The sequence below is a fragment of the Chelonia mydas genome, chromosome 2, assembly GCF_015237465.2.
Source record: "Chelonia mydas isolate rCheMyd1 chromosome 2, rCheMyd1.pri.v2, whole genome shotgun sequence".
Lineage (NCBI taxonomy): Eukaryota > Metazoa > Chordata > Testudines > Cheloniidae > Chelonia > Chelonia mydas.
In genome coordinates, this window is record NC_057850.1 from 175,952,564 (window position 1) to 175,978,566 (window position 26,003).

At 42.0% G+C, this 26,003-nt stretch overlaps 1 protein-coding gene across 16 annotated transcripts in view; it reads right to left on the reverse strand.

Annotated features, from left to right (window-relative positions):
* Positions 1–26,003, reverse strand: part of BBS9 (Bardet-Biedl syndrome 9) — a 432,676-nt gene that overhangs the window by 322,783 nt on the left and 83,890 nt on the right. For 12 of the 16 annotated variants that reach the window (XR_005223953.2, XR_006288876.1, XR_006288875.1 and 9 more), the window contains exons 12-15: positions 23,728–23,781; positions 11,277–11,379; positions 10,175–10,279; positions 7,249–7,263 (exon numbers count right to left, since the gene is read on the reverse strand). Coding sequence is in view for 11 of the 16 variants with exons in the window: in XM_037890070.2 (XP_037745998.1) it covers positions 7,249–7,263; positions 10,175–10,279; positions 11,277–11,379; positions 23,728–23,781 (277 nt within the window). In the remaining 5 variants the exon portion in view is untranslated. The remainder of the gene's footprint in view (positions 1–7,248; positions 7,264–10,174; positions 10,280–11,276; positions 11,380–23,727; positions 23,782–26,003) is intronic. The other 4 variants (XR_006288873.1, XM_043540615.1, XM_043540617.1 and 1 more) reach the window with 1 other exon arrangement.

The window sequence follows — 26,003 nt, forward strand, 5'->3', positions numbered from 1 at the left end:
GACAGCCGCCACCTGATTCAGGTGGTCCTCCCAGTGGTGACTGTATTTGACCATATCGTCCAGGTAAACTGCATCATACTCACCGTGGAGTTGCAGCAGATGGTCCATTAAGTGCTGGAACATTGCAGGAGGCATATTTTTTTTATTTGGGGGGGGGGAGGGATAGCTCAGTGGTTTGGGCATTGGCCTACTAAACCCAGGGTTGTGAGTTCAATCCTCGAGGGGGCCATTTAGGGATCTGGGGCAAAAATTGGGGATTGGTCCTGCTTTGAGCAGGGGGTTGGACTAGACGACTTCCTGAGGTCCCCTCCAACTCTGATATTCTATGGTTCTATGTGGAAACCAAAGGGCATCTTGGTAAACTGGTAGAGTCCACTGGGGGTGGCGAAGGCTGTCTTTTCCTTTGAGCTGGGCTCCAGTGGAAAGTTTGTCCAGTGGGATCTGCCAATATCCCGTCATTAAATCAAGGTTAGTAACATACTATGCCTCCCCCAGGAGGTCAAGGAGCTCGTCTACCCATAGCATTGGGTAGGCATCAAATCAAGAAATTGCATTAACCCTCCAGAAGTCTACACAGAACCAACGGGTCCCGTCCGGTTTAGGGACGAGCACGATAGGGCTCCTCCACTCACTAGGGGACTGCTCTATGACCCCAAGTTCCAACGTAGCTTAGACCTCCTGTTCTACTGTGTCCCGCATGTGGCACAGGAGTGGTCAGGTCGTTCCACAGACAACTTCTCTGGGTTTGGTGTAGATGATATGGTGGATCTGGGTGGTCTCTCCCAGCACAGCAGTAAAAGTCCTAGGAAAAGCCTCAGTAAGACATCTGGCCTGCTTTAGCTGGTCCTCTGAGAATGTATCCCTGAACATCTCAGGTCCTGTTCCCATGGGGGCCTGTGGCCCCAGTTCAGGTTCCGGGGGTGGGGGACAGGATTATTAACAGCCCTTCCCTTTCGCACCAGGGTTTCAGAAGATTAACATGGTAAATCAGGCACTTCCTTTTTCCGGTCAGGGCTGTTGGACCTTGTAGTTGACGGGGCCCATCTGGTGGATGATCTAATACAGACCCTGCCAGTATGCTAGCAGTTTTGACTCCTCTGAGGGGAGCAGTACAAGGACTCAGTCTCCTGGTTTGAAGGTCCGCACACGTGTGCTCTGATCATATCCTCTCACCTGGACTCCTTGGGCAGCTCAGAGGTTCTCCTTCATGAGGGCCCCTACATGAGCCAGGCATTCATGGAGCTGCAGTACATGTTGGCGTATGCCCTGGGCTCAGGATGGGGTCTGCTCCCATGTCTCCCTTGTGAAATCCAGCAATCCCCGCAGCTGGTGGCCATATAACAGCTCGAATGGAGAAAATTTAGTGGAAGCCTGTGGCACCTCCCAAACGGCGAGCAACAGGGGAGGAAGAAGTTGGTCCCATTGGCGAAGTTCTTCTGGGGGAATTTCCAGAGCATTCTCTTTAATGTTCGGTTGAACTGCTCAACCAAACCATCCATCTGTGGATGGTATACGGATGTCTGGAGTCTTTTGATCCTCAAGAGGCTCCAGACCTCTCGGAGAAGTTGGGATGTGAAGTTTGTGCCCTGGTCCGTGAGGATGTCACGGAGCATGCCCACCCAGGCAAAGATCTTTAGGAGTTCCACTGCAATGATCCAGGAGGTGGCACCCCAGTATTGTGAGAGCCTGGAGTCTCCTCGGGGTACACCGCCAGTGGCAAACCCAACAGCTCCCCAGCATTGGTTGGGTCTAGCAGCTTGGGCGACTCCTCAGGGTAACTGAAGTCTTCTGTGAACTCCTGCATCAGCAGTGGGGAGAACACATCTGTCTCCTTTGGCAGATGCTGTTCAACTGAGCTATGGGACCTGCTTTTTATACCTCCTGTTCCTGTCCCCTCTGCTTCTGGCGTGGTGAGCGTGTCCTTCCTGGTTCCACCCACCAGGGGGCATCTGGCCATCTCTCACTGTCAATCTCCAAGGGCATCCATGCCTCTTTGCTACAAGATGGTTTTAAGTGTGTTACGGTATGGATCCAGGACTTTCTCCTCAGAGCATATCCTGTGTATCTAAGTGCCTGGCTGTAGATAATAGATTTCTTGGTGTGTTTGAGGTGGTTACTGGATCTGTGAAGGTTGGTGTGGTGATCCACGGGTTTACTGTATATAAGTTCCATCGTTGAAGCTGATTGTGGTATCCAGGAAGTTGGTGCTGGTGTTGCAGTGTTCTAGAGAAAATCTGATAGATTGGTGGTGCTTGGTGAACTTCTAGTGGAAATCTATGAGGTACTCTGGGTCATCTGTCCAGAGGATGAAAATATCATTGATATAGCTCAGTTATATCATTAGTTTTGTGGTGCATTTGTCCAGAAATTCTTCTTCACTGTGGCCCAGGTAGAGTTTGGCATATGGGGAGCCATTCTAGTACCCATGACTGTTCTCATGATTTGGACAAAGTGTTTGTTATGGAATGTACAATTGTTATGGGTGAGGATGAAATGGGTGAGTTTGGCAATATGCTTTGGGTGGATATCTGAGTATTGTCCATTATCTTGTAGATATTTGAGGCAGGCAGTGTCACCATGCCTCAGTGGGTCACAGCTGAGGATGCCAAATTCAGGACAGACTGCTGAGAAATGGGGTAGATTCACACCCAAGCTGGTGGTTATTCTATCATTAGATTATACCAAGCCAGTAACAAAAGTGAACTTCTGGATCACCACATTTTTGGTTAATAAGACATCAAAAATACAGCCTGCTTAGGCATTCCAACCTTTGGTTCACCACCCAGACACTAGACTTTATGATGAGTGGTTACTGAAAACCAATTTAATCAGTTAGAGGGTCCTTCCAATCCTAAGAGACTAGCCACGTAGCCAGGTAAATATGTAATTCAGATTTTCCCCAATAATCATGCTGATGCCAATCCCTTAGTAAGTAAAAAGTAAAGGTTTATTAATAAAGGAAACTAAGAAGAGAGTTATAAATGGTTAATAGATCATGTATACACAAGTGATTGCCAAGTCCTTATATCAAGTTTGTAGCAGTGATAATCTGGAATCATGCAAACAGATTGGGGGTCATCAGTCCTTGTTTAGAGCTTCCTTATTAGAAATCCAGTCCAGAGAAATGAAGCACTAAATGAAGACAAAATGGAGCTGTCCCTTTTCATATCCTCTGCCATATGTATGGAATTTTACTCAAACGAAGCCCACAGTCCCTGTCTGTGGAAAGTTATTGGCCTAAGATGGAGTCCTGAGTCACATGAGTATATCACATGTCCTTACATGCTTTAATGACTCACAGAGGCAGCCATTGTTTGTATATGTTGGGAAGCATGAAGAAGACTGGTTGGCCTGTGTAGCTCTTTGTAGCTTGAAAGTTTGCCTCTTTCATCAAAAGAAGTTAGTCCAGTAAAAGATATTACCAAACCCACTATGTCTCTATAATATCCTGGGACCAACACAGCTACAACAACACTGCAAACAACAATGGAAGCTATTGAATTTTCATTAAAATTGACATTCAATTAACACTGAGTTCCTGTTGGTAACCATTCATTAAATGAATGGTGGCACTGAAGAAACTGGCAAGTCACTTTTTATTCAGCTTCAATACTGAGTTATTATTCAAATGCATATTAAAGTTTATCTTTCATTTGGTAACGTAGTAAAGAAGCAGAGATGGACAGAACTGGCTAAAATCTTTGGCTAGAAACATACTGCTGAAAAATTACATTTGGCATTATTGGGACTCAGCAACAATGGGAGAAAAATTATACTACATAACAGAAATACACACTTTTCTTAATAGATATGATTTCTTTTAATTTATTTTCAAATGCAAATCAGAAATTGTCAAGAATATGCACAAATGTAAACCAAGACTCAATGCTTTTGAAATTGGTAACAAGTCTGAAATATAACACTTGATCTTAGCTATAATAGAATAGAATATATAATATATGATGGAAGTCCTAGAAGCTATAAAATGGGAAGCCCTTGGTCTAATGAGCAGGCAGCTGCCACTTTCCTTTGCCAAAACATCCATCAGGGGAATCTTTGTTTTTTCATGTGGGGAAAGCCTGTGTATGCAAAAAGTTCTACCATACTGATACCGGTATCAGCTTCACAGTAACATCACCCATTCTCTCCTAAGTCCCCTGATCTCCAAAACCATTCCAGACAATTAGTTGGTCAGGTCTTAATTTAGCCTAAACGTTTAGCATGACCAGATTTTCAGGGGGAATAAACTAAGACCCCTTTCATGGCTGGGGTGGGAACAGAAAAGATGTGAAGGCAAGAAAGTGACATTTATGATAGTCATCAGGGAAGCATGCATGGAAGGTAATAAAAGAAAAAGGAGCTCAACCTTCCTCTCCTCAGCCAAACAATCCCCCTCCATCTCACCTCTTTTTCTTGCTACCTATGGATTTGGCTCTACATGCAAGGAAGGGCTGCTTCACGGACTTGTGCAGAGGCAAGGTCACTGGGAGGCCTTGAAAATCAGGTTAGGTATCAAGACCAAGTAACAGACACACATGCATTCAGCTGGCCTGTTGTTAACTTCACTAGAGCCGCTGGCTGGTAGTGTCTCCAGCACTTTACAAAAATCACAATAAAACCTGTTTACATAAAACTGTCAGGGACACAGAGACAAGCCTTAAAAACTGGGGCATTCCAGGGTTTCAGGACACTTGCTTCTCAATCAACTTGTGAATTTTCAAAATGCTGACTTGAACAAACTTCACATAACTTTCTTACAAATCTCTCCATAATCTACTAGAAAAATTAGTGAAAAATCTTTTTGTTTCTCTCAATAATGACATAATACAAAAGTCTTGATATTAAATCTTGAAACATTTCAGAGGGTTGCCAACAAGAAATACTTAACAGAATTTGCCACAAAGATTTTGAAATACTTTCATATTGAAAGCAAGTTTATTTTTTTCTAGTATCATGCCAATTACTCTTGGATCTCCAATTCTCAGTTTGCCTCATCATAAATAATATTTTTCAACATGTGCAAAGGAAATGTAAATCAAAACTAAACATGACAGAACTTTACTTTCTGAAACAAAAATCTCAATTATCTCTGGCATATACAGACAGAGTCCAAAACTCACTGAATCAAAGGGAAGCAGAGCCAAAAGCTGCTAAAAAAATATATAACTAGAGTATAAAGTTTATATTGGAGAATTCTTTCAGAACACTTCTTTGGGCGTGCTAGAGTAATTTTACACGGGAGCAAGGAAATCCAAAGAAGCACCAAACTCTGACCGCCAGAACTGCCTTGATCCCTTTCTATTATGTCTGGTAAGAGGCCTTGTGTCATCCTCATCTACTGTTACATTATACTTTGCACATGTCACGTAACTTTAACACAGTAATAATGGATAACAAAACATATGCAATAACAATTTTTTCCCCGTGTATAAAAGCAGAATTGCTCATTGGTAATGTAACCAGAGCAGATCATATAAATACTATTTGTTTGAAATATGATACACTGTGTGCATGTAAGATATAAGTAAATGCATTAATCTTAATTATACCTTTATAAAAAGACCTTGTGTGGTGAAAGAAATAGCTGAGTCTGCGTTCAGGATGTTAAATATTCAAAGAATTTATGACCTTTCTGTTACTGATTGAGCTGAATTTAACTACTGCAGTACTCATTGTAGTAGCCCAAATAAAATCCTACCATAAATACATCCTCAGGTAAAATTCTGCAATCTTACTCATGCTTGAACTGAGGGAAATACTGGCTTGAGTAAAAACTACCCATGTGAGTAAAGGTTGCAGGATCTGGTTCTTCATTTCTAAGAGATGTCTGATCCTATCAAATTGCATTTAAAATAAACACATCTATGCAGTAAGGCAGAACTATTCTTAGCAGCAGTGATGGTTTGAAATACTCCTGCTTCTACTCTCCATCCTGGGTCCCATGTAGCTGACCTCACACTCCAGAACAGGTGGAAATGAACAGTATTTTCATTGCAGCTACTCCTCCTGGTTTGTAGGGAGTGTTGCAGTGGCTGAATTGTGGTTGCATAGCACCTCAGCCTGTTCCCCGGGCTGGAGCCGCTCTATTTCTTGCAGTGCTTCTATTGCTTCAGCAAAACCAGGAGCAAAAGAGACAGAGAAGGAAGGCAGCCACTAGCAGTCTCATTTACCTACTCACTAGTTGCAGCAGCTTCAGCTCTACCTCTCCCAGACTGCTCAAAAATGGATGGGTAATGAAAGAGAGGCTGAGAAGGAGAAGACTTCAAACATATGCCCATTAAGCAACCCTATCTCCAATGGGAAATCGAACAGCTGGAGACTTCCTTCCTTCCCAGAAACTGGGGTTTCTCTTACTTTTTTGGGTGAATGGGGAATTTACAACCAATAAATTTCTTATAAAATAAGCAAAATAAATGCATATCCCACAGGGACTTAATATATGCTTTAAACATATCCAGACAACAGGGAGCCTCCAAAATTCAAGAACCGTTCTTTTTCAGCCTACCTAGATGCTAGCTACCTTTCTATCCCTCTTTTATCCTCCTGTGTATTGTCACTTTGATAGCTGGGCACCACTTGAAGCCATGATACCTGTCATAATCATGGCCACATTTTGAACAACATTTGTGCTAGTATTTTTAATCATCTAGAAATCAACTTTCAGATTTCCATAAGACAATTCTAAGAAGAACTGGGATGAATGGAGGCAATTCACACCACTCTGAGAGCTACTGTTTCACTCTTTGCACAGATAACATGGCACCAGTTCAAATCCTGAAGGCTTTTTCACAATAAGAAAGGTTAAATGAAATAATGCTTAAATTCAGCTGAAGGTGATGAGCAACAGATAGCACTGTAAGGTGAAAAGTGGCTGAAGATACAATTATATTATGATTGCTTACTGTATTTGCCATCACTGTCCTCAAGATAGAATAAAACACTTTAATATTATAGATTCCAATGTTATGCAGGTGTAAATGTATAATAAGTCAATTAAAAAATCATCATTGGTGCATTCTACTTTTCCTAGGGATAACTCTCCCCTTACGTCTAAGCCTCAATCTCTCCCATAATTCCCAGCAGTCATCCCTAGAGCAGTGCCAAGCCAGCACATTGTTCCAAGGAGGATATAAAAGCTTGTAAGAGTCACCTCCTTACATTCACAGTTCACTTCCAATTCTGCTTCAATGATAATCAGCTGTCAGTTATAACACTTTGTCCAGTTTTAATATCTTTTTTTTCACTCACCTTCAGGATTGAGATCTACCGCATAATCAGCGACAGGAAGAAGGGAGAAAAAAAGCAAGAATATGTAAGATATTATTTAAAGAGGAAACAAAGAAGAGAAGTAATAATTAACAGTTTAGAAAAAATAAATGTAACTTGTTAGAGGCAAAATCCAATAAGTGTTTTTTTTAGTGTGTCTAAATATGTAAGACGTAACACTAACCAAAAATAATCAGGAAAGGCCAGATTCATCCCTCATGTAACTCCATCCAACTCAGTAAAAACAAATTAAATTCAACTGTATTGAATTCCACAGAGTTACACCAACCATAAATTTGACCCACAATGCTGGATCACTTAGACTAGGGATAGGCAACCTACGGCACGCATGCAAAGGCGGCACGTGAGCTGATTTTCAGTGGCACTCATACTGCCCGGGTCCTGGCCACCAGTCCGGGGGGACGGGGGACGGGGGGGCTCTGCATTTTAATTTAATTTTAAATGAAGCTTCTTAAACATTTTAAAAACCACATTTACATACAACAATAGTTTAGTTATATATTATAGACTTATAGAAAAAGAACTAAAAATGTGAAAACATATTACTGGCACATGAAACCTTAAATTAGAGTGAATAAATGAAGACTCGGCACACCACTTCTGAAAGGTTGCCGACCCCTGATTTAGACAAACAAAAATCCATTCCAATGAAAGGTTCCTATTCAGATATAGTGAGACAATGAAAGAATATTTTTTCATGGACCTAAGTGCTATCTGAGGACTTGATTCTACAAACTCCAACAGGCATAGTGTGTTTGTATACAATTCTATTGAACTAGCCAAGCCTAAGATGCAACAGAACTTCTGAACCATTAAGTCATTTATTTTATTTAATTATTTTATGCTCCTTGTGCTGGGCAAATTCCACAATTAAACACAACATGTTCAAGTGTGGTCCTATTCTAAAGCGATTCTGTATGAAATGGCTAAATAGTGTTCTATGATTACTGTATTTCAAAGATCTCAGGTCAAATGTACCCTTAGGTTACAAGTATTTGTTTCCTAACTGCAAGGCCTACAAGCTCAACATCTGAAAGTTAACCTGGTATTTTTTCTTTCATTGTTATTAACTATTAAAAAAAGTAAATAATTCATTACATAATGCAAAGAAATAACTATTCAGCTCATTCTCTCTTTGTTATATTGGCTCTGCAGGGCTAATAGGAGCAAAAAGCAGTAAAAATGCACATCACTAAAATCAGGGGGTATGATTCAAGAAACCCAAGACCAGACTGTGCAATTTACATATAGCTCTGTGCTAGAGGTTATCCGCAGACATGTCCACATGGTCCCAGACAGAGCTCTTAGGAAGGTACTGCATGCTCAGTCACTAGAAGCCATCAATCTCTGACATCCCTAGAGCGCAGGAATTGGAACTGTGTCTGCTGCTTGCACAGATGATCTGGAGCATGGGGCGGCATCCTTTGCTCTCTACCCTCTGCACACCCAGCTAATCTAGCCTGGAGAGGACAGATCTGTGTTACAATGAGCCATTTTTATAGTCAGATTTACAAATAAAACTGCACTTCTAACTGCCAAAATAGGTAGCACAAACACAGCATGTCTCCTTGAACTGTCCCAACCCATCACAGGAAAAACTTCTCCAGTGATGATCCATTCTCAAATTAATGCTTAACCAATATATTATGCTTTGCTAACTCAGGGTCTAATAGCCCATCAGAGAAGAGAAATCCCATAGCTAAGGGTTCACTAGCAAAAATGTTTTGCAGACTCAGGTCCTTCAGAAAGTAAATCCCAGGCCTGCCAGAAGAATGCTTTGGATGACATCATGTTTAATTTCTTAAGGAAAACAAAAGATGTTGTCCTCAACACTTTTTAGTATTGTGTAGATGTATTTCTCAGAACCTCTGAAGAGGGCTATGGTTCTTGTGGAATCCAATGGTCCTTAGGCTTCCTGAGACCAAGAAAAACACCCATTATAGGAATGCTGCTTCCCATACTGCCTGACATACGCATGGTAGTATGGGGAGTACTGAGCACATGAAACAAAGATTCCCTGTGGGAGAAATGCCCTCCATTCTGTTCCTGCAACCAGTGGGGAAGGAGGAAAAGAGAAAGCAGACTTGGTGCCAAATCTTCAGCTGATATAAATCAATGTATTTCCACATACTCACTTTTACCAGTAGTATAAAATGTCACCCAGTTTTCTCCAAGACATACACGTTCTGACTGAGAATTAAACAGTGTGTGTAGTAGTGGTTAAACATGAGACAGTCCCGACATGACATGGATCATTCAACTTAGCTCCTTGTCCTTGACATCTGATTAGCCAGCAAGATGTGCAAAGACAACAGATGTCAGAGCAAACTGACCTGTTGTGTCACTATGGATGGCCTGGGGTGATTAGGTCATTATAAAATGCAACAATTCACATTTTGTTCTTATTTATTCTAAACAAGTAAATCAATCATAAATGCTATTCCAAAGACTAAAAGGGAAACAGGGTGAGGGAATAATCAGTCCCAGCAACAATTTAATCCTCCTCCTCTGTGCAGAGAGAGTAATTGTCACTTTTGATGGCAGCCTCTGCAGTGAGGTCAAGGACTGAATGGTCATAAAGAGGTAATTAACTTCTCACACCCAAAGGAGGTCCCTCTCCGATCAGGATAGAAGCAAACTGCTGAGACAGCACATGGGAAGCTTGTTTCCCAAGTTGTAAATGTATATTGTTAACTCTGTAAACAGGTCAGGCAAGTTAATGGTGCTATATAAAATATTAACTAAAACAAAAGAGACCAAATTCTTCAGCACAGTACTATTAACTTTAAAATATTTTTAAAGAAATTAAAAAGAAAGAAAGAAGAGCCATAAGGGAATCAAAACCTTTAAAAAGAAAAAAAACTCTTTGAAATCTCATGTTGCTCACCTGTGGGTGTGCTATAGGAAGCCACAGCATCTCCTTCCAGCTCTGCTGGTGGACAATTCCCCTTCAGAAAGACAGACAGGGCTACAGCTTTAGATCCACATGACTCTACAAATAACAACAAAGTACATTAAATAAATATGGCCAATTGAAAGAAAACCTAACATTTTCCAATATTTAAGGAAATATTTTTAGGTTAAGTTACATTATACATTTCCATTGAACTAATTCAAATCAAATCTGCACATAATTTTTTTCTTCAATATATATTATTAAAAGCAAAACAAGATGCTCCAATTCAAAACTCTCTTAAAATGCAACTGTGAAATGTCTCTGTGCAGCAAATATAAGATAGACTCAATACAAATGCAATTCTATATTGAGGTCATAGCATCAGGGCCATCAGCCCTCTGTTCCTTAGGGAACATGCGGTAGTACCATAGGAATTGGCATTCCAGAAGAGACCAAAGATCTATCAATTCCATTATCCTGTCTCAGCAGTGACCAATGCTAGATGCTTTAGGGCAGGGTTGTCAAACATATGGTCCGCGAGCCAGATCCAGGCCCTAGGACACTTTTCTGGGGCCTGCAGCTCCCTCTGCAATTTTCAAAGCAATCCAGCCTGCAGCTGACAGAATTTCAAAGAGGCTGTAAGGAAGTCAGAGTGGGCAGTGCTGAGAAGGAAGCTTATGCCTGACTGGGCACAAATAACTGAACCTTCTCTCCCCTCCTGTTGCTCAGCAGAAGCTCTTTGTACTGGCACAGTAACCACAATATTACATATTTTTTGAGGTAGAGTGACCAGTACTGGACACAGGCTTGCAAATTAGGATGTACCATTACATTATTTGATTGTATACTATTTTCAACATTATTTTCTATCTTTCTGGTTTTGCACACAATCTAACATTCTGTTGGGTTTTTGTGACTGCAACTGACGTTTCTTTTTTTCTAAAACAGAGTATAATCATCATCATCATGTCAAAAGTTAAGCTTGGTGCATGTCTACTTAGAGGGTCACTAAGTAAATCTTAGAATAAGGCTCAAACAATCCCAGATAAAGCAATACATTGTAATACTTTGTAACAGTAAAAGAAGAATCTACCTATATCATCAAAGATGAACTGGTCATGGGTCAGTGCTAAAGGAGGTTGTACACATATTGATAATTTTGTTTTCTGCACAGCCAATCTGCTCTGTAGTGTGATCTGAAGTTGAAAGTAAAAAAGTATTTATATACACAAGCACCACATTAATCTACATATGACTTTAAAACCAGCATAATTAGCAAAAATTATCACATTCAATGATGATTTGCACTTGCACAATTCCACTATAACAAGCAGCTAAGAAAACTCCATGAAAATGTAATGGTAGGCCTTAACAGCTAGTGAGAAGAAAAAAGTGAGATGGTTTATCAAAATTCCTTGGTAATATTCACGCAAGACTAATTTATCTTATCCAATTGCAATACATTAGATTTGTTTTCTATTTTGCAAATATCCAGTTTGTTTGGGTTTTTCAATGTAAAATAATGGCAGTAGTCAATATAAATAGTAAAAAATTAGGCAATTATTTAAATAAGGTATTACTCTATATTTTTATTTCACCAAAAGGACTCTGTTCAGCAGCCATTATGTTCAGTGAGCACCAAATCATGGAATCCTTATTTTTTTTATGGCATGGCAACGATAGAATCTACTCCTCATGCAGAAGCTATTTTCCAGTGTTACATTACCCCAACATGCATATGTAACATACCTTCATTACATGTAATGTGGAGATTCAGTCTGGGGAAACCATATACATCTCAAGCAACCATGCTAACATCATTCAAAGTAAAGTTCACAGATAAAATGTATTGACAAAAAATAAAAACTTGTATTTATTCTGATTTTTAGATTTATAAAATGCATCCTATCATAGTTAGCATATATAAAAACATATTTTTTGCCTTTTTTCCAGAAAAATAAGGATATTTCCCACAAAAAACAGACCATCTCTTTAAACAAGCTCTTCAAAAAACAAATGAGTTTTTCACAGTGTCCTAAAGGTCTCCAGATTCAGGCTCTACCTGACTAGTGCTGGAAGCAAATTCCAGAATAAAGGGATCTCCACCAAGAACACTCAAGACAGCAGTTGCAAGAAGCTAGTGTGAGCGGGAGCTGTCTCAGCTGCTAGTTTGAGTGTCCAAGCTCATTTTAACTGTCCTGGAATAACGGGAAAATTAGCCATGAAGAGGATAAAGATGAAGGTAATGAGCTAAGCTCAGGAAATAGGTACAACTTTAAGTTGCAGTCGTTGACCTAGATCTGAATTTAGCCCAATGTTTTTAAAATGTGCTTCAACTCCAGTTAAATATATCTATACACAAAAATGGCACAAAACTAAGTTAAACAGATATAACCTTCTTATAAACTGACATAAAAGTCCCCGTGGAGAGATTTGCAATGGTTTAGCTAAAACAATCTTTAAAACTATTTTGATGAAAAAGGTGCAAGTTTTGTGTGGAGATTGTCCATGCTTAGTAATGTTTGCAACGTTCATAAAAAGGCAAAGTTTGCTCCATGCTTTGAAGTGTAAACCTCAATGAAACGAACAGAGCTGGAAAGGGCTGAGTTAATGTCTTTGTTGGTGTTAGTTTAATTAGTTTTCTGAGCCTGAGTATATCTATTTACATTGCGAAAGTTAGAGAAAATAGTGACACCTAAATTCAGTGGTAAGTTATATGTGAATACCATGCTTATAAAACAGAAATATCTTTGCAAATACTTTACTTTTCCGAAGGGTATGTCTACACTACGAAATTAGGTCGAATTTATAGAAGTCGAATTTTTAGAAAGCGATTTTATTCAGTCAGTTGTGTGCGTCCCCACTTAAAACCATTAAGACCATTAAGTTGGCGGAGTGCGTCCACAGTACCGGGGCTAGTGTCGACTTCCGGAGCGTTGCACTGTGGGTAGCTATCCCACAGTTCCCGCAGTCTCCGCTGCCCACTGGAATTCTGGGTTGAGATCCCAATGCCTGACGGGGCAAAAAACATTGTTGCGGGTGGTTCTGGGTATATGTTGTCAGGCCCCCATTCCCTCCCTCCCTCCATGAAACCAACGGCAGACGATCATTTTGCGCCTTTTTTCATGGGTTACCCGTGCAGACGCCATACCACGGCAAACATGGAGCCCACTCAGCTCACCGTCACCATGTCTCCTGAGTGCTGTCAGATGTGGGACTGCATTGCTACACAGCAGCAGCTCATTGCCTTGTGGCAGCAGACAGTGCAGTACATCTGGTAGCTGTCTTCGTCATCTCCTGGGTGCTCTGGCAGTTGGGGTGCCTGGGCAGACATGGGTGCTCCTGGCAGATCTCAGTGAGGTCTGCCGGGGGCGTCTGGGCAGACATGGGTGCTCCTGGCAGACCTCGGTAAAGTCTGTCAGGGGCACCTGCACATAAATGGGAGTGACTCAGGTCATTCTCTTCTTTAAGTTTTGTCTAATAGAGATTCAGTCCTGCCTGGAATATTGGCAGAGGGATAGCTCTCCCAGCCAGCAGCACCGTCTGCTGCCAGCCTACCCCTCTCTCCCTCCGTGAAAGCAACGGGCAACAATCGTTTTGTGCCTTTTTCCGTGCAGGCGCCATATTGCTGTCAGCATCGTCATCCACCCGCTGCTTCCGCTGCCACTCTGCTCACGCCATACTACAGCAAGCATGGAGCCCGCTCAGATCACCGCAGCAGTTGTGACCACGCTAAACACTACGCGCATTATCATGCGGTATATGCAGAACCAGAACCTGCAAAAGCAGGCGAGGAGGCGACAGCAGCGCGGTGAGGAGGGTGATGAGGACGTGGACACAGTCTTCTCTCAAAGTATGGGCCCCAGCAATTTGGCCATCCTGGTGGCAGTGGGGCAGGCTCATGCCGTGGAAGGCCGATTCTGGGCCCGGGAAACAAGCACAGACTGGTGGGACAGCATAGACTTGTGGATCCGGGACGATTCCCAATGGCTGCAAAACTTTCATATGCGTAAGGGCACTTTCATGGAACTTTGTGACTTGCTTTCCCCTGTCCTGAAGCGCCAGAATATCAAGATGAGAGCAGCCCTCACAGTTGAGAAGCGAGTGGTGATAGCCCTCTGGAAGCTTGCAATGCCAGACAACTATCGGTCAGTTGGGAATCAATTTGGAGTGGGCAGATATACTGTGGGGGCTGCTGTGATGCAAGTAGCCAACGCGATCATTGAGCTGCTGCTATCAAGGGTAGTGACTCTGGGAAATGTGCAATGGGATTCCCTAACTGTGGTGGGGCGATAGACAGAACGCATATCCCTATCTTGGGACCAGACCACCAAGGCAGCCAGTACATAAACCGAAAGGGGTACTTTTCAATAGTGCTGCAAGCACTGGTGGATCACAAGGAACGTTTCACCAACATAAACGTGGGATGGCCAGGAAAGGTACATGACACTCACTTCTTTAGGAACTCTGGTCTGTGGGAACTGCTGCAGCAAGGGACTTACTTTCCAGACCAGAAAATAACTGTTGGAGATGTTGAAATGCCTAGTTATCCTTGGGGACCCAGCCTACCCCTTAATGCCATGGCTCATGAAGCCGTACACAGGCAGCCTGCACAGTAGTCAGGAGCTGTACAACTATAGGGTGAGCAAGTGCAGAATGGTGGTAGAATGTGCATTTGGACGTTTAAAAGTGTGCTGGCACAGTTTACTGACTTGGTTAGACCTCAACTCAACCAACATTCCCATTGTTATTACTGCTTGCTGTGTGCTCCACCATCTCTGTGAGAGTAAAGGGGAGACGTTTATGGCGGGGTGGCAGGTTGAGGCAAATTGCCTGGCCACTGATTACGTGCAGCCAGACACCAGGGCGGTGAGAAGAGCACAGCAGGGCACGCCGTGCATCAGAGAAGCTTTAAAAACCAGTTTCATGACTGGCCAGGCTACGGTGTAAAAGTTCTGTTGATTTCTTGATGAAAACTCTCCCCCTTGGTTCACTCTACTTCCCTGTAAGCCAACCGCCCTCACCTTCCCCCTTTGATCACCGCTTGCAGAACGAATAAAGTCATTGTTGTTTCAAATTCATGCATTCTTTATTAATTCGTCACACAAATGGGGGGATAACTGTCAAGGTAGCCCGGGAGGGGTAGGGCAGGATGGAAGGACAAGGCCACACTGCACTTCAAAACTTACTGAATGCCAGCTTTCTGTTGCTTGGGCAGTCCTCTGGGGTGGAGTGGTTGGGTGGCCGGAGGCCCCCACACTGCATTCTTGGGCGTCTGGGTGAGGAGGCTATGGAACTTGGGGAGGAGGGCGGTTGGTTACACAGGGGCTGCAGCGGCGGTCTGTGCTCCTGCTGCCTTTCCTGCACCTCAACCATACGCCGGAGCATATCAGTTTGATCCTCCAGTAGCCTCAGCATTGCATCCTGCCTCCTCTCATCACACTGACGCCTCCTGTCCTCGCATTCATTTTGTGCTTTCCTGGACTCTGACATTGTCTCCCTCAAGGCATTTTGCTGGGCTCTTTCAGCGTGGGATGCCTGCATGAGCTCAGAGAACATTTCATTGCGAGTGTATTTTTTGTGGCTTCTAATCTTTGATATCCTCTGGGATGGAGATGATAGGGGGAGCACTGAAACATTTGCAGCTGCAGGAGGGAAAAGGGGAGATTAGTTTTTAAAAAGAGACATTTTAGAGAACAATGGGTAGACTCTTCCATGGTGAACTAAGCTGTTAACATTACATAGCACGTGTGGTTGTTTCTTTACAAGTTCACATTTCGCCTCTTATATTGAGGGCCTGCCGGTATGGTGTGAGAGACTACACACATAGGGCTGGCGGGCATCAGAATTCCGCTTGCAGGCAGACATGGTAAGTCACAGTCTTTTGGCTTCTTTAACCTTCCTAACATGTGGGAATGGTTTCAAACAGCACCCCCATTTCACATACCAAGCACCCGTAGCGTTGGCCCTTTAAAATGGTTTGGCCATTTAAAGGGAGGGGCTGCGGTTTTCGGGTTAACGTGCAGCACAAACCCAACTAACTCCCCCACCCCCACCCCAACACACACACAGACACCCAATTCTCTGGGATGATAACTTCACCCCTCCCCCCACCAAATGACTAACAGCAGGGATGATTTCTGTTCAGCCACAGGCAAACAGCCCAGCAGGAACGGCCACCTCTGAATGTCCCCTTAATAAAATTCCCCTATTTCAACCAGATGACCATGAATGATATCACTCTCCTGAGGATAACACAGAGAGATAAAGAATGGATGTTGCTTGAATGCCAGTAAACACCAGGACCATATGCTGCCATGCTTTGTTATGCAATGATTCCAGACTACCACAGCAGGCCAGCAGCACGTAAAGTGTCCTACCATGGAGGACGGAATAAGGTTGCCCTCCCCAGAAACCTCTTGCAAAGGCTTCAGGAGTACATCCAGGACAACTTTATGGAGATGTCCCTGGAGGATTTCTGCTCCATCCCCAGACACGTTAACAGACTTTTCCAGTAGCTGTACTGGCCGCGAATGCATCCCAAGTCTTCAGGGCAAATCAATCATTCAACACGCTTGCTTTTAAACCGTGTATTATATTTACAAAGGTACACTCACCAGAGGTCCCTTCTCCGCCTTCTGGTGGGTTGGGAGGGTACTAGATCCAGGGTGAGAAACAGTTCCCGGCTGTCAGGAAAAACAGTTTCTAGGCTTGCTTGCTGTGCTTCAACCTCCTCCTCATCTTCCTCGTCCCCAAAATCCGCATCACTGTTGCGTGAAAGTCCATTGATGGAGTCCACGCACAGGGCTGGGTAGTTGTAGGGGCACCCCCTAGAATGGCATGCAGCACATCATAGAAACAGCATGTCTGGGGCTCTGACCTGGAGCGGCCGTTTGCCTCTCTGGTTTTTTGGTAAGCTTGCCTGAGCTCCTTAAGTTTCACACAGCACTGCTGCGGGTCCCTGTTATAGCCTCTGTCCTCGTGCCCTTGGAAATTTTTTCAAATCTTTTGGCATTTCGTCTTTTCGAACAGAGTTCTGATAGCACAGATTCATCTCCCCATACAGCAATCAGATCTAGTACCTCCCGTTCGGTCCATGCTGGAGCTCTTTTGCAATTGTGGGACTGCATGGTCACCTCTGCTGAAGAGCTCTGCATGGTCACCTGTGCTGATGAGCTAACCATGCTGGCCAAACAGGAAATGAAATTCAAAAGTTTGCGGGGCTTTTCCGGTCTACCTGGCCAGTGCATCTGAGTTGAGAGTGCTGTCCAGAGCAGTCACAATGGAGCACTCTGGGATAGCTCCCGGAGGCAGATACCGTTGAATTGCGTCCACACTACCCCAAATTCGACCCAGCGAGGTCGATTTCAGCGCTAATCCACTCGTTGGGGAGGAGTACAGAAACCGGTTTTAAGAGCCCTTAAAGTCAGAAAAAATGGCTTTGTAGTGTGGACGGGTGCAGGGCTAAACCGATCTAACACCGCTAAATCCGACCCAAACTCGTAGTGTAGACCAGGGCTAGAACAAGATGGGTGAGGTAATATCTTTTAGTTGATCAACTTCTGTTGGTGACAGAGACAAGCATCCAAGCTATACAGAGCTCTTCTTCATGTTTTGGGTGAGATCCTCTCCTGTGCTGCTAAGGTACAGCCAGAATTCACAACCCCACAGGAGAGGAATGGGGACTAAGATACTTTAGATAAGCTATTACCAGCAGGAGAGTGGGGTGGGAGGAGGTATTTTTTCATGCTTTGTGTGTATAAAAAGATCTTCTACACTTTCCACAGTATGCATCCGATGAAGTGAGCTGTAGCTCACGAAAGCTTATGCTCAAAGAAATTGGTTAGTCTCTAAGGTGCCACAAGTACTCCTTTTCTTTTTGCGAATACAGACTAACACGGCTGTTACTCTGAAACCTAAGATATTTTAAACTACCTTTGCGCTTTCCTGATCCTGGGCAGCTACGGGGGCTGGAGAGGGCACTGGCGTAAATTTAGACAGCTCTGTCTAAATTATAGCAACCTCTGAGGGCTATCCAATGGGCTGAAACTGACAAGAATCCCTGAAGCACTATATGATGTTGCCTTGCATTTGATGTCTTGCCCACCGAGGGCCGTCCTTACCCATACGCAAAGTACACAGCTGCATAGGGCACCTGATGCCCTGCACAGCTGCGTGCTGCTCCAGCTCTTCCTGTCCCGCCTCTTTCCACCCCTGCTCTGCCCCAGACCCACCCCCACTCCTGAGGAGTGTAGCAGGGCTGGGCCTGCACTCACCAGCAGCAGGAAGTGCAGTGACCCGGCCCCAGTCAGGCTCCTGGTGAGTGCTGGGGGATGGTCCCCCCATGCCTCCCAAGCCACCCCCACACGGAGGCCTTGGGCCCCACACACACACCCCGCGGAGGGCCCCAGAATTGCTAGGGATGGCCCTGTGCCCACCTCAAGTCCAGTCACCCCTCCATCACATATTGCAAATGGGTCTTTTGGAGGCAGTCACTTTCCATGGTGCCTGTGTTACAGATCAGGGCAATGGCACCTGTATTCCCCCTCAATGGTCCAGCAATGGCATCCACTCTAAGACTTCCAGCTTCCCAACCATTTTCTTTCTTGTGCGAAGACCCACGTCTCACTCCCTTCTGACCACAGTACTTCCAACCTGCACAGTTACCTGCCATCAATGCTTTATTACGAGCAGAGAGCCAAGCAGCCAAAGCACACCTGCTTTCTTTCTCTTCAGAGACTGATAGCAGCATGATTGTCAACTGTTACAAATGCCACTCCGTCTATACAAGCCTATTTTATTCTTAAGGTAAAAAAGGACTGCAGAGAAAACATATTAAAAACAATAAAAGATGTTTACATCTACTTGCATGCTAATAAGCGTACCCAAAGTTCACCCCCATCCTAACATAGATTCTGACAGGAGCAGTCCTTCAAATCCCCACCCAAGGGGATTCCTGTGGTTGCAAGTTTATCACAATGGGCTGAAACTCTGACAAGAATCCATGAAGCACTATATGATGTTGCCAGAACAAGAACCCAGTTTCATGGGACCTCAGAAGGTCCAGTCCTTCCAACCCTATGTTAAAAATTGGGGCTCTCTGGGCATCAGTGGTCCTGTCCATTTGCTGGATAAGGAAAAAGGCCCTGAGATAGCTGACTCAGCTATTTATCCAAAAATCCTTTCTTTGTCTGTTGGTCCCTGGAGAATCCAGTTTGAACTAGTAGATATACACCTCTCCAGGTGTATAGCATCCCCTTCCTTCTAGAAAAGAGACAAACAATTCCATAACAACACAAACAGCAGCATTTTTAATACAATGGACCAAAAAGGTATGAACCCTAATTCAGTAAGATCTAATTTAATTCAGTAAAGTTTATCTTAATTCCATAAGATTTGTCCAGGACACTACAGGATATTGTCAGGCTGTCAGCCTGCACCTTGGGAATCTTTTCCCAGTTGAAGCCTTTAGGGCTCTTTTTATGCTTCTCTGGCCTTTTTGATGGCATAAAGGGCAAGGGTGAGGATTTTGCCCATTACCTATTTTTACAAGCATCTATTTTAGAAGTCTTTTCTGCTGGGCCAGTGGCTTTTTGAAGAATTAAATACAACCCTTATTTAGAACTCTAGTAGAAAAAAATATGTCCACAAACTTGTGGGGTAATTGTTGTAACAGAACCCAAGGAGAAATTTAATTTTGAAAATTGTGCATAAACTTGTCAAACTCAATCAGGAGGTCATCTTGTTTGAATTAATCTGACATGTTTTGTTATGTACAAATGTAATGTGTGAATAGTTTTTATGTTCTCTTACAGCGATAAGAGCCAAGGTTGATAACTTTAATCATAAAATTATGAAATTCCATTAATTAAGAAGGGCTTTTCCATCACCTATATTTATTTTGAATGAAGAGCTTCTACTTAAAAATCAGTGAAGTAGGATGTAGGGACATCAGTGTGTTTATATGATTGGTAGTAACTATTAATTGTCCTGTAAGAAAATTTGATACATTCTAATTGATCTAAAGTTACTCCTGGGAATTTTTATTGCAACATCTTGTGTAATTTAGATTGATTTACAGCATCAAATAAAACTTAAATGAAATTTATAAATCTACCCACCACGTAGAGTCTATAAATACATCTTGTGACAAAGCTCTGTCCTTGTCTCCATGGGTCCCGCGTTTCCTGGAGGATTTCGCTAGCCACAGAGGCTCACTGTGACCCTCCACATAACCTTTCTCTCTCTAGAGACAAGGGTCACAGTCTACTGAGCCACTTTTATCATAAGCCAGTGAGGGAGGTGAGGAGAAGCTATCCTCCCTTGCACAGTCTCTCTTGTCTCCCAGTCTCAGTGATTAATTGGGGGGGTGGGAGGGAAAAGAGGGGGAGCCTGGGCCCACCCTCTATTCTGGGATCCAGCCCAGGGACACTAATAGTATCAGCTGTGGTAGCTGACCTTTTAGAAACCTGAGACGTACAATTCCCTGGGCTACTTCCCCACAGCAGCCCCCATTTCCTCAAGCTCCACTTCACCCTTACCTCAGGGCCTCCTTCCTTGTGCCTGATATGGTGTGTACTACTCAGCCTCTCCAACAGCGCAACTTCCTCCCACAGCTCCTGACATGCACACCCACCTGACTAACTGGGAGGCTTTTAACTAGTTTCAACCAGCCCCTGATTGGCTTCAGGTGTCCCAATCAACCTAGCCTTCTGGAAAGTTCTTAATTGGCCCCAGGTGTCTTAATTGACCTGGAGCAGCTGCCGTTTAACTTATCCTGCTACCAGGGATTTGTTTAGCCTGGAGCTAACATATCTATCTCCCACTACTTTTCTATAGCCATCTGGCCTGTCCCGTCACAATCTGTAAATCTGTACTGATTTCCAACGGTGTTCGGCTTTTCCAGATTAAGTTATATTATGTGCATGGATGTTCTGATTAGATGAAGAGGAACAAGAAAAGTTATCTGCACTCCCAGTAACAAAACAGTCCTCCTCTACCCTTTCCCAAAAAGTTTACTGGTTAGCTATGATGGCGTGCTGTCTTCTTCTAAGTTCCAACATAGGGATGCATTTATGCACCAGCGTAAACTAAATGAACTGGAACCCAGCCATCCTGACGTGGTTCTCTAAGGCTAATAAAAACATCCAAATGTTCACTAAGGCCCAAATCCAAAGCCCAGGTCAGAAGAAGTTTTCCGCTGACTTCAATAGACTTTGGAAAGGCCCTAGGCCATGGCTTCCACCTCCCACCCCCAAAATATAGAGTAGATTGATTATTGCTCAGAAAAAAATGCTTGAGGGATTTCTACCCTTAAATTACTGTATCTAATATTTTAGTCCTGCAGTTTTAAAGGTGGAAAAACATCTTTTATCTCACCTAGGACTGCCATCTATCCCTCGTTTTATAGAATTATCCTTTTTTCAAGTCTCTCATATTTGGTGCCACATAGAAATATTAATATAGATCCCAATTCAGCAAAATATATAGATATACAATTTACCGTGAGCATGAGTCTTGTATCCATATTCACCAAAGCACTTAAGCACATGCTTAAATTCCAGGTCCTGAAATGTTTGGCTGAATAAATACAGATTACTCACATTCTTAAGAGCTTTGCTGAATCAGAACGGATTGACTTGATCAGTATGGCTATTTCCTTATTTTAATATATGCTTATCTTTTTTCATAATGTGTCCAGTATTAGCCTAGCTTCTCTATGCATAAATTAAATTTTAGAAGCTATGCTAACCCAACATTAATATTATAACAGTTAATGTCAGAAAAAGTCCAAAAATGCAGAAGTTAAGGGTCTAGAGTTAATATTAAACTTATCAACAGCATACAAACAATATCCTGTTAGGCTACACATTTGGCCAGAGAAACAAGAACAGAAAACATTACTCATGAGCAACATGGTAACCTAGGAACCTTATCTTCTGTGCTTCCACACTTTTTCTGATTTTGCTGTTCCAAAGAGCTTGTCTACACTACAGAAGTTCCCTATTACTATCTGTAGCTGTAAGCAACGGCAACTGGTGCTAAACATAGTTTGTCCTTGTCTACACCAGCAGCCAAACTATTCAGCGCTATTTTAGCTGCGCCAATTGCCAGCAACAACTGTTTATTATTTGTAGTTGAGACAAATATTGCAACAACAACTTTTTTCATGTAATTTTGTGGGGTGGGATGGTTTGCTTATTTTAAAAAAAAAAAAAAAGAGGAATTGCTTGTGGTTAACAATGTTAGAATTTAAATAGCCCCAATTAGACTTTGATGTGCACACTTCAGTGTACATGACTAGAAGTGGAGAGGGGCCAGTTCTACCACTAATACTGGTGCTTGGCTGGAGATAGTTTTCTAACAGTTTACATTGCAATGATTGTGGGTAAAATCTTGGCCATGCTGAAGTCAATGGCAAAGCCCCCAATGGAGGAGGAGGTGGGAAAAATAGAAAAGTTATTTAAGTGAAAGTTCAGAAGTTACAGATTATTCCAGCAGAAATTACTGAGACCATAAAATTTGTGGCAACGGTGGTTTTTTTCATCATACATGATTTTCTCCTCTTGCTGTTATTAAGACAGTTTTGTTGCAAATTTTATTGCCTGTGTTTTGAATGAAATGTTTAAAATCTCCCTTATGTAGACTCAGATCCTGCTAACCCTTCCTCAGAGTACCTTACTCTACAAAAGTCATCTACTCATGGTGTAAGGTGCTACTTAATTAGAATAAGATATCAGAATCCAGCCTATGATTTGTTCTCATCAGTCCCTGTGCTTCTCAGTCTGGAGAGAGAAAGAATGGGCAGAGATACAAAAAAGCAAGGCCTTCATTTTGCTCTGCTAATAATCTTAGAAGTTACTGTGGCATGTTCAGAAGCTAAATTACCATCAATTTGATTTAATGCTCAGAAGAAACGTATTGCGTGCACACACAAATCTTTTCTTCAAAACTAAGCACAAACATTAATCTTCACTGAGGACTATGACCATGTTGTTTCAAATTAAAACCTCTCATTTTTGCTGTAGCTATAAGTAAATGCATGAATAAAAACTTTTTACAAATAGGACAAATTCATTTATTTTTACTCTTTCATAACTAAAAAGACATTAGAAGAGATTTTGCTCAAACTTTCTAAAAAAAATTCACCTGTTGAACTGAAATGTTTTCTCTGTGCAAAGGTGAATTTCTAAAAATTTCTGAGCAAACAAACACAGGGTTCCAACAGAATGTAGTTAAGGATCTAAAACTCTGAGTACGCTGCCACTATGAAAAACTCCAAAAACTACTTCTTTCAACTCCATAGTCTTTACATATCTTTTATCTGACTTTTCCTTAGAAACAAATTAACACAGAAGATATATATATAACTTACTATATATATATATATATATATATATATATATATATATATATATATATATATGGCATTCAAGCTCTATTCTCATTTCCATGACATAAGTAAAAGGGACAACAAATGTGAAAGGTTTGCTGAGATTTGTTGCTACTGTTTTAAGTGTTACAGTTTGAGCTAAGCACAATACCTTTACTGTGACTGAAGGAACTGCCTCTGCTCTCACCTCACTGTCAATGGCTTGCTGTGAAGAAAAAGATGAAAACGGAGCAAATGCAGTATCACACATGAATGAGTGAACACAATGAATGCAGTATTACCCTCCCACCACCAACTAGCTAAATAGTGAGTTAACTGTAAAGAACTTATCACTCTGATGACAGATTGAAATACACAAAATAGATTTCTGGGCCCCTTCGTTAGAAAAGACAAAATTCCTGTTTAAAACTGCCCACAAAAAGGATAAGCAACGACCATGAATATTTTGAATATAAAAAGCTAATACATTTTTATATATGTATTTGAATATTTGGGACTGTTTTGTCTGGGATGGTTCCTTCTACTGAGAGTTTATTCAAACTGTGGAAACTCCTTGTGTTATTCAGTAAGGAAAGGCGACTTCCAATCTGCCTACATATAGTATATATACACCACACCATAGCACATAATGCATAATCACCACACACTATCTTATAATCAAAATAAAATAGCATACTGTATATGTCCTGAATTTGAGAGAGAAAGAGAGAGAGAGAAGGCTTTTTTATTGGGGTTTCTTATTTCTATTTCAATAAACAACCATGTCCACAGCAAAAGTTAGCTTGACCCTATAGTGCAATATTGTGCGTGCACACACACACACACACACACACACACACACACACACACACACACAAAAGAATCCTTACAAAACTTAACCATACTGAAAGGTGATTATACTAATATATACTGCAGGAGATTATACCTTCATACGGTAAAAGGTTAAGTAAAACAATGCTTTCTGCCATCATAAACAAGATACACTGTCTGCTACTTCCCTAACCCATGCATTGGGATTCAGTAGCAGTGTCCACAGTGCATGTGCAGAATTCAAAAATCAATGGGGCTTCCTCTGGATGCAAGGATCCAAAAGGTGCTGGACTTCGATATGTTTCCTTTTTTCCTTCCCATGTAGTTCCTTACTGCATTTTCACTCTTTATGACCACAATGAGAACCACCATGAAACTCTTTTCCTCACATGAAACTAAGACATACAACTGCTTCCAAGACCATGCTCAATATCACAGCTCTCTTTGCAGAAGAAGGTTGAAGCAGATCAGTTTGCATTCAAAAGGTTAAATGCATCAGTGCAACAACATGACAGTTTTCTATTGACCTAAGGAATCCCAAATCTGCAAGGTTATTATCACAACTAGGCAAGACCAAGCTGCCAGATCTCTGTCCTCTTTTTTGCACGAAGTCTTTCCTATGGACAACTGCTAAGACAAAGAAACGGAACCTACATTGCTTAGCATATATTAATAATCTATTAAAACATTTTCGATAAGGAATATGACAGTTATACTTCTAATTATAAATATTAAAAATGCAGTTCCATTTATATTTTTCAAATAGCAAGTAATCCCAGTAAACACAGTTTTGCCGAAATACATAGCCAGAAATGACTAGTTAACAGCTATTTTGGCACTGTACATGTAACAATTAACAAGTTGGGGGGACTGGTCCTGCTTTGAGCAGGGGTTGGACTAGATGACCTCCTGAGGCCCCTTCCAACCCTGATATTCTATGATTCTATGTTCTGAAAGGTTTATATATTAAATTTTAGTGGGAAAAAATAAAATTGGACATAAGAGATTTCAGTAGGCTGGAACACTACAACAGTACAAGATGACTGATTCACTTCTGTATATGTTAAACTGCACTGTAGCATCACAGAAGTTAGAATGGCAAAGGTCCATCAGGCCATCTTGCCAATCTCGCTGCCAAAGCAGGATCACTCCCTACAGGGTATCTGTGAATGCTTTGTGTAGTACAGTTTCAAATGACCCATGTAATGGGACTTCTGCTATTTCTCTTCAGATCATTAAGTTTCTCTTCAGACTACTAACATACTGTAACAGAGCTCACCACTAGGAAATTATTCCAGAAACTCATCTTAAAATTTTCCTTTGCTCAGTTTCATCCAATTTCTAAGGGCTAAGATAGAGAAACACAGTTATTTTAATTAAAAATATTAATCAAAGTGCAATGTATTGACATCTTTGCATCAAATACAACAAGATCTCTGTCAGTTACACAAGTTAACACACATTAATATGTCATACTTCTGAGGTGGTTTTAACTATATTTTAGGGGATTATATGCTATATAAGATAGATTGTATAAAAGAAACTGGGATGCTTGCCAAGCTGAAAAGTGGATCTGTTTTCCTCTCTCTCTCTCTCTCAATTATACAAAATAAGTGA